We start from the raw sequence: 9,029 nt of genomic DNA on the forward strand, positions 1-9,029 counted from the left end.
ACTTAGTGTTGTATTCTTTGGGGTTGTATTTGAATTAATGGTTGCTAAGATGTTCACTATGTTTTAAAAAGGTTAACTTGAGTTCACAGAATAAACATTGTTTTGCTTAAAAAAATACTTTTCCATTTCTGCTGTACCACACCTGTAGAGTGGGCCCTGTGCTCCCCATACCACAATTTAGTAAAAGTTGTGGGTCAGGTGAACTCCATGATACACTTTGCGGTTCGCTAAACCCTGGCCCATGATAATATGGAGAGTGGGGTTGAGCAGCAGATGAATGGATTTCCAGCATTTGTAGCACTTTGCTTCCGTCTTATTGAAGAGGAGGGAATTGGATAATAAAATTCAGAAATCCTTGAAAGTCCGGTGCTGTTGTGAATACATTATTAGTGAGAGTACAGGCAAAATTTAAAACAAAGGGCCAGATTTTGCAGCGGTAATGACAACGAAACTGACAGTGACTTCAGGAATTGATAGAAAAATGCGGAACTTCATTGAAGAAAATAAAGGCTCCTGGTGTAGGGGGTAACATGTTGGCCTGGATAGAAGATCTGCTGGCTAACAGGAAGCAGAGAGTAGGCCTAAATGGGTCTTTTTCAGGTTGGCTAAATGCAATGAGTGGTGTGTCACAGGGATCAGTGTTGGGACCTCGACTGTTTAGAAATTAGGTAAATGACTTGGATGAAGGGATTTCAGGGATGGTTGCCAAATTTGCTAATGCCACAAAGGTAGGAAAGTAAGTTGTGAAGAGGACATAAGGAGGCTACAAATATATAGATAGGTTTAGTGAGTGGCCGAATATCTGGAAAATGCAAAACTGTCCATTTCGGTGGAAAGAACAAAGGAGAAGCATATTATCTAAATGGTGAGAGATTGCAGATCTCTGAGATTTAGAGGGGTCCGAGTATCTTTGCGCATGAATCGCAAAAGACGAGTATACAAGTACAGAAAGTAATTAGGAAAGCTACTAGTATGTTGGCGTTTATTGCGAGGGGAATTGAATACAAAAATAGGGAGGTTATGCTTCAGTAATACTAGTGAGACCACATCTGGAGTACTTTGTACAGGATCAGTCGTCTTATTTAAGGAAGGATGTAAATGAATTGGAAGCAGTTCAGAGAAGGTTTACCAGACTAATGCCAGGAATGGGCGGGTTGTGGTTATGAGGAAAGATTGGAGAGGCCAAGTTTCCATACGCTGCAGTTTAGAAGAGCAGGAGGCGACTGGATCGGAACATATCAGATCCCAAGGGATCTTGACAGGGTGGATGTGGAGAGGATATATAGTCTTGCGAGAGAATCTAAGAACTGTTTAAAAATAAGGGGTCGCCCCATTTAAAACCGAGGTGAGGCAAATTCTTTTCACTCAGAGGGTTATGAGACTTTGGAACTCTCTGAAAAGGTGGGGGAAGCAAAGTCTTGTAGTATTTTTATGGCGGGGAAGATAGATTCTTGGTAAACAAGAGGGTGATAGGTTATGTTGGGGGGGGGGGGGTTAGGCGGGATACAGATTTGAGGTTACCAGCAGATCAGGCACGATTTTATTTAATGGCGAGCTGGCTCACGGAACCGAATGGCCTACTCGTGCTCATTCTCCATATGTTTGTATATAAGTTGCTGTCGGCTAATTAAAGCTCCCTCGTAGGTGTGCTGTCGAAGCTCCCACAGAATCCTTGCAGCCATGAATTGAGAAGAACTTCCACTCTTCTACTATTAGTCTTTCTGTAAAAATTCAACACCTTGTTGAATGAGGTGTAAACACTTGACTGTTGCTGCTAAACACCTTTGCTGACCCCTTAACAGTTGATTTTACTCCTGTGGAAAGTCAAATTTCTCCACAATGCTTAAAAGAATCATGCATTTCAAAAAACTCCAGCCCATAGATTTAACAATCCAAAATGTTGCTGGGTGCACAGATATCTGGCGGGTAGATAGCATGTCTAAAAATGTCAAGGGACATTTTGAGTCACCAATAACATGCATGAACCTGTGTGACAGAGGAACAGCCCAGAAATCATGAATCCGATTACAGCACATTGGATTACATAGACTCTTCTTCTTCGTCGATCACTCGCCAATGAGTATGATTATTCACCTAAAAAACAGTGGTTGGCACTGTTGCTTCACAGTGCCAGGATCCCAGGTTCGATTCCAGGCTTGGGTCACTGTCTGTGCAGAGTCTGCACGTTCTCCCTGTGTCTGCGTGGGTTTCCTCCCAGTGCTCCGGTTTCCTCCCACAAGTCCCGAAAGACGTGGGGTGTCATTCTCCGCCGGCGGGAGTCTCCGTTTTGCCGGCGCCCGGGGGTTTCCCGACGGCGTGGGGCTGCCCCACAATGGGAAACCCCATTGACCGGCCGGTGTTACGGAGACTCCCGCCGGCCGGTCGGGGCAGAAATGTGGCGGGGCGGGTAGGAGAATTTCGCCCATGCTGTTAGATAATTTGGACATTCTGATTTCTCCCTCTGTGTACCCAAACAGGTGCCGAAATGTGGCGACTAGGGGCTTTTCACAGTAACTTCATTGCAGTGCTAATGTAAGCCTTCTTGTGACAATAAAGATTATTATTATTATGTGTAAAGATGGATCGACTGTAAGAGTGCAGAACGTTCCTGGTGACTATTTTGCTTTAAAAAAAAACCAGTCCCACAGGGGTATAAAAGATGGCCCCACGAGCATTCATGTCCATCAAGTTACCAAGAAACTTTCCTCGGGTGTCAACAACATTTCAACCCTCCTGTTTAAAAAAAAGATGTTTTATTCTCAGTGGGAAAATTCTTCGAAATAAAGTCAGGGATGTCAGCATTGTCTGAAGCAAAATACATTTTTAGCTTGTTTTCCCCATAGGTTTATGGAGAAAATGTTTCCCTTGTGACAAGTGAACCCACCAGGGGAGCAGTGACCCCCTCCCGTGTCCATGACACACTCACCCAGAGCTCAGAGCCTCTTCTAGGAAGCAGAGGCAGAGAGAGATGGGGGAGGGAGCCCAGTATAAAGTTACAAATGGTTTTGTGAACTCCCCACAGAAGCCAAAAGCTAGTTCTCTGAGATTGCTGTTCCATTTCTGCCAAGGAGAATGGAAGCCAACGTGGTAATCTTAGGAGCAGACAGAGTTGGGAAATCTGGTAAATTGGACCAAACAGCAGGGAGCAATGCAACAACGTTTTGGCCCGACTTTACTGTCCAATTTTAACACTTGTTTTACTTTGATTGTTTGCAGCGCTGACTGTTCGCTTCTTAACAAGAAGATTCATCGGGGAATACGGAGATATGGGTAAGTATTTCCAACATCAGTACATTGAAGTGTCAATAAGTGTTTATGTTAAAGGGCTGCGTTATTACCGTGTGGTTTATTTCTGTTTTTAGAATCCGTTTACAATCACAGCGTCACTGTTGCCGGGAGGAAGGTCGCTTTCAATATTTGGGATTCCCGCTATGCACAGGTTAGACTTTTCAGTATTTTTAAGACGAGAGGATTTGCTCAGTGGCTTTTTACAAGACATGTCGAAAAGCAGAATACTGTGGATGCTGCAAACCTGAAATGAAAACAGGGTTGGGGGGGGGGGGGGGGGGGTGCAGGGAATAAGTTAGCATCTGCCTGAAGAGAGAAACAAGAGTTAACGTTTTAGCTCCCTCACTTTACACCAGAGTTTTCCATCAGTTCTGGTTTAATTTCTGTGTAGCACTCCTGGCTAAATGCAAAGCTCCCAGTCAAGCCCCTGTCCACGTTTGACTTCCCAGCTCTTCCTGAATGAACCTTGTTTCCAGTCAGACACCTAGCCACCCACTTCTCTGCGAGGCTGAACACTGTTTTATGATTAACCAGTTCCTAGCTATACTGGTTACACATTACACAAGCTTAACATAACTGCAACAGAGGACTGTGCAAGTTACTAATACTGTGGTCAGCTTATTGCACTTAGTAACACTTTTCATTAATTTTGATTTGGGGGATTCCCGATGAAAGAAAGACTTGAACTACAAACAGAAAATGCTGGATGAACTCAGCAGGTCTGGCAGCATCTGTTGGAGAGAGAAACAGAGCTGGCGTTCCGAGTCTAAATGACCCTTCCACAGAACTGAGAAAGACTTGCATTTCTATAGAACCTTTCACGACCACAGGATGGGCGGCACGGTAGCCCAGTGGTTAGCACTGTTGCTTCACAGCGCCAGGGTCCCAGGTTCGATTCCTGGCTTGGGTCACTCTGTGCGGAGTCTGCACGTTCTCCCCCGTGACTGCGTGAGTTCTTCCTCCGGGTGCTCCCAATGCTGGAAATTGCACAGAGGACACTCCTTGACAGCAGTGGCAGAATAAGCAGATAATCTGCTTTCATGGCGGTGATGTTGATTGAAGGATAAATATTGTCCAGGGCGCTGAGGATAGCTCTTCCTAGAAATAGTGCAATGGGATCCTTTACATCCAGCCGAGAGAATAGGCAGAGCTTTAGTTTAACATCTTGTCCAAAAGACAGGTGGTTTGGTTGATAAACCCACTGCCCAGTGCAATAATATTGGTTCTGTGACGGAAATAACAGTGAAGATCTCAGCGCTTGCTACTGTTGAGGAGTAAATCGGACAGTAATTTCTGGCATCTGTACATTTGCAGTGAAGTGAAGAAATCTGAAAGTTGCCGTTTCATTTATCCTGCCCGTCCACAAGCTTTGCGACACTGCGAACCCCCCCCCCCCCCCCCCCCCCCCCCCCCCCAAGACACTCAGCATTAACATACATGTAGGGGTGTGAAGTTGCAGGTTTTACCCACCAGATACCCCATAAACACATCTGAAATGTTGGGGTTTGCCCCTTTAAGTATTAAGTGACATTTTTTTAAAATGAGTGAAATGCCTTAACTACCACTCTATCGCTGGCATTTACTCCTCAAATCTAGAGTCTTTTACATTCAGACTTTAATTATTGTTGGAGATTTTTAAATCCGATTTTTCAAAACATTTCCTTTCTGTTTTCTTCCACCTCTCTTTCTCCATCCCATCTTCCTCTCCTCTCTTTATCTTACTTTCTGTGCATAATTTTACAATGAATCAAATCTTTTCATTCACAATTTCTGGCTTGGCCTCTGTATGGCTGAGTGAGGATTCTTCTTCCTGATTAGTTGAATAAGTTGCTAGTCCTATTCCTGTAGGTCCGGATTCCCTATAGAGGGAGCCGCATTGTCTCAGATACCGGACGACTTCCACGTTTCTGCTCGAAAAGCTCACCAAAGTCTGTGCAGCTGGAGCAGAACAACAGCTATTGCCAATCATTCACCGCTAACCGCAAGATGCAGGCCCTTATAAGCTTGATTTTCTTTTCAGTTAGTGCTGTGATCTTAGTGGGTACAGCTATTGGGCGACACAAATGGTCCGTGTCTCAAAGTGCAAGAGTGAGTGTTGGGCAATGGTAGAAGCAAGTGCAATTGTGATGCCTCTGTGGTTGAATTACTGCGGAGACACACTGCCTCGGCCTATCTGCAAAGAATGGTCACTTGGGTGAGGGAGAGGGATTTGCAGCACCCATGGAACTGCACCTCAAGGAGAGTCAGTACCACAGGAGGGGGGAAAGGGTAATAAAAGAGAACCAGAATGTAGAGGAAACTATGAAGAGTTTGGTTTAACTAAATTCTTTGTTTGCATTGAAGGATCAATTAAATCAAAACTTTGCGAAGGAGAAACAGGTCCAGTGGGCAGACGGCTTTGTGTTAGTTTATAGCATCTGCGACCGAGCCAGTTTCAACGTCGTTCAACAGCAGATCCAGTTCATCAAGTCAATGAAAGATTACCCAGGCACTGAGAGAGCTCCCATCGTCATTGTGGGAAACAAGAGGGACCTCTGTCACCAAAGGACGGTCTCCAGTGAGGAGGGTAGGCTCCTTGCCTTGGCAACAGACTGCCAGTTTTGTGAAACCTCTGCTGCAGAAACCTACCACGGTGTCCTTCTGGTCTTCCATAGTCTGGTGGAAAGAATCAAGGAATCCAAAATCCTGATCAAGAAAACAGCTGGGATAAAGAGCGTAATCCGAAGTTTATTCTCCACATTTACACAAATCTAAGAAATGCTGCTGGATCTTTTCTTTGGGACTGTGCGATTAGCTTTGTTGGGTGGATTGCACCAAATCTTTCCAAGCATTGGTCATAATTTGTTTGGTCTTCCAATTTTCATTTAAAAATTTATTTGAGTTCCTTTGCTCCCATTTTCCTGACCTTAGCTGTTGTGGACAAGTAGTGCTGAATGTAGGGCATGCTGGGTAATAGCTCTAGAAAGATGAGAGGGGATCTGATCGAGGTTTGTAAAATACTAAAAGGGATTGATAAAGTAAACGGAGACCAAATGTTCCCCCTTGCGGGGCAATCTAGAACGAGAGGCCACGGGTATAAGTTGAGAGGCGGTAGATTTAGAACTGAGATGAGGAGGAACTACTTCTTGCAGGGGGTTTTGAATTTGTGGAACTCGCTGCCCATTGGTGCGATGGAATCAGAGTCATTAAATGGTTTCAAGGAGATAGATATATTTCTGATAAAAAAAAACAGGTTAAAGGGATATGGGCAACAGGTGGGGAGGTGGATTTGAGATCAGGCAGAGCAGACTTGAAGGGCTGAATTGCCTACTTCTGCTCCTAATTCCTATGTTCCTTGTTCCTACAAGGTCAGCAGCTCTGGTGTATCTTTCTAAGGAATTAGACCTAGTACCTGAGTTTATATATTGATTATCAATGGTTAGTTGGTCACTGTAGCCTATTCTCACCAGACACTGCACCTCACTCCAGGAGCAGTGAAGCTGATTGTAGCACCAACACCAAGTGCAGATTAGGGACCAATTTTTTCTATCATGCACTCTGTGCCCCACCAGATGGTAACATAAGACCATAAGACATAGGAACAAAATTAGGCCACTCGGCCTATCGAGTCTGCTCCGCTATTCAATCATGGCTGATATGTTTCTCTTCCCCATTCTCCTGCCTTCTCCCCATAACCCCTGATCCCCTTATTAATCAAGAACCTACCTATCTCTGTCTTAAAGACACTCAGTGATTTGGCCTCCACAGCCTTCTGCGGCAAAGAGTTCCACAGATTCACCACCCTCTGGCTGAAGAAATTCCTCCTCATCTCAGTTTTAAAGGATCGTCCCTTCACTCTGAGGCTGTGGGCTCTGGTTCTAGTTTTTCCTACTAGTGGAACAGCCTCTCCACGTCCTCTCTATCCAGGCCTTGCAGTATCTTGTAAATTTCAATAAGATTCCCCCCCCATCCTTCTAAACTCCAATGAGTACAGACCCCAGAGTCCTCAACTGTACATTCATCCAATGAGCTGTGGGAGAGTTTGCAAGGTCTAATCTGTTGATACTCTGAAAGACTGGCTCAATATCACTTAGCTTCATCACTGTGCAGCTCCTTGAGGTGCTGAATGGGTTGATGCAGTGACCCACCTCTTCTTCATATGTCAAGTCACAGGTTGCTCAATTGTCAGAAGGTCCACATCCTTCTGTCCAAGGTTAACTTGTCAGGTTTTCTGCCCCTGGGATGCCGTGCCTTACCCCATCCAAGAGAAGGCCTTCCAGCAGCTGACTTGATAACCAGTAACTCACCATCTACGTGGCAGGGCTGAATGTTGAGACTTGCTCTGCGGGCTGGTTTAGGTTTTTTTAAGCATCTTGCCCTTAATCACATCTTGAAAATTTCCCTGCCTGTAAATGGACTTTTGAGATAAATGATTATTGTTGTTCTAAACAATCCAAAATGTTTTAATTTTGGGTCCATTATTCTTTATCAATTTTTCTAAAGTGCCTAGATACAAGTGTAGATTGTTGTATTATAAAATCTCCAGTGACAGGAAACTTGACAATGTAGTAGATCTTGATGAGTGTAGTTATAGGCTGTATAGTTGTGGGCTGAAGCATGGGCAGATGGAATTCAGTGCAGAGAAATATGACGTAATGCACTTTGGAAAGACACTGGCTGGATTCACCATTTTTGAGCCTAAGTGCGGAGGATCTGTGGTGTTTTACGGCAAACAAATCGGCGCTGACCCTCCCCGATGCTGTGACCGGTGAGGGGCTAGCAGCCGCGCCACGTAAAATGCACGGCCATCACGATATAAATGCCTGGAGAATTGCCTGGCCCGTGGCCGGGCATGCGCATGGCGACGACTTGCAGCGGTCACGCCATACAAAATGGAGCTGGCCGCGCGTGGACCTGGCCGGCCAGATAGTGCCCCCTGGACGCCCCCTCACCACCCTGGGGCCACCCTTCACCAGTCCCCCCCCCCCCCCCCCCCCCCGCCCTCGCTGAAGCTCCCCGGCCAGCAGCACGTTCTTCCCCAACTGTGGCGGCGCTGGACACGGTCCTCAGCTGCCACGCTGTGTTCACGGAAACTGAGAGCACACGTGTCCCGCGACGTCGGGAACTCGGCCCATCGGGGGCAGAGTATCGGGGGAGGGCCTTCAGGTAACGTCCCGGGGCCGTCCCAATGGTGTGCGCCTTTCTCACCGATGGCGCCATTTGGAGGGGGCCGAGCATCCAAAAACAGGTTCTTCCCCAATTCCGTCATAAATAGGGATTCTCCGCCCGATCGTCAATTACGATATCGGCGTCGGGCAACGGAGAATCCCACCCAATGTTTCAGGACAGTGACCTTTCATCTGAACTGCAAAAAGTTTGAAATAGGTCTTGAGCACATAAAAGGGGGAGAGAAGGAAAAAGAACAAATATAGTGTTCAATTCTGGTCGCCACACTACCAGAAGGATGTGGAGGCTTTAGAGAGGGTGCAGAAGAGATTTACCAGAATGTTGCCTGGTATGGAGGGCATAAGCTATGAGGAGCGGTTGAATAAACTCGGTTTGTTCTCACTGGAACGAAGGAGGTTGAGGGGAGACCTGATAGAGGTATACAAAATTATGAGGGGCATAGACAGAGTGGATAGTCAGAGGCTTTTCCCCAGGGTAGAGGGGTCAATTACTAGGGGGAATAGGTTTAAGGTGAGAGGGGCAAGGTTTAGAGTAGATGTACGAGGCAAGTTTTTTACACAGAGGGTAGTGGGTGC

General features: G+C 45.9%; 1 protein-coding gene across 1 annotated transcript; it reads left to right on the top strand.

Annotated features, from left to right (window-relative positions):
* The first annotated feature begins 2,931 nt into the window (after window positions 1–2,931).
* Window positions 2,932–8,245, top strand: LOC140387427 (ras-related and estrogen-regulated growth inhibitor-like protein). The gene is made up of 4 exons (XM_072470522.1): window positions 2,932–3,121; window positions 3,217–3,270; window positions 3,363–3,439; window positions 5,632–8,245. The coding sequence occupies exons 1-4, from the start codon at window positions 3,073–3,075 to the stop codon at window positions 6,040–6,042; spliced, it is 591 nt and encodes a 196-aa protein (XP_072326623.1). The 5' UTR covers window positions 2,932–3,072; the 3' UTR covers window positions 6,043–8,245.
* Window positions 8,246–9,029: the final 784 nt, after the last annotated feature.

This window comes from Scyliorhinus torazame, chromosome 12 (assembly GCF_047496885.1).
Source record: "Scyliorhinus torazame isolate Kashiwa2021f chromosome 12, sScyTor2.1, whole genome shotgun sequence".
Classification (NCBI taxonomy): domain Eukaryota; kingdom Metazoa; phylum Chordata; class Chondrichthyes; order Carcharhiniformes; family Scyliorhinidae; genus Scyliorhinus; species Scyliorhinus torazame.

Coding starts and splice junctions, on each gene's coding strand:
- LOC140387427 (XM_072470522.1), top strand. CDS start 3,073: ATGGAAGCCAACGTGGTAATCTTAGGAGCAGACAGAGTTGGGAAATCT. Junction 3,122..3,216: donor AGACAGAGTTGGGAAATCTG/GTAAATTGGACC, acceptor GATTGTTTGCAG/CGCTGACTGTTCGCTTCTTA. Junction 3,440..5,631: donor GGGATTCCCGCTATGCACAG/GTTAGACTTTTC, acceptor TTTGCATTGAAG/GATCAATTAAATCAAAACTT.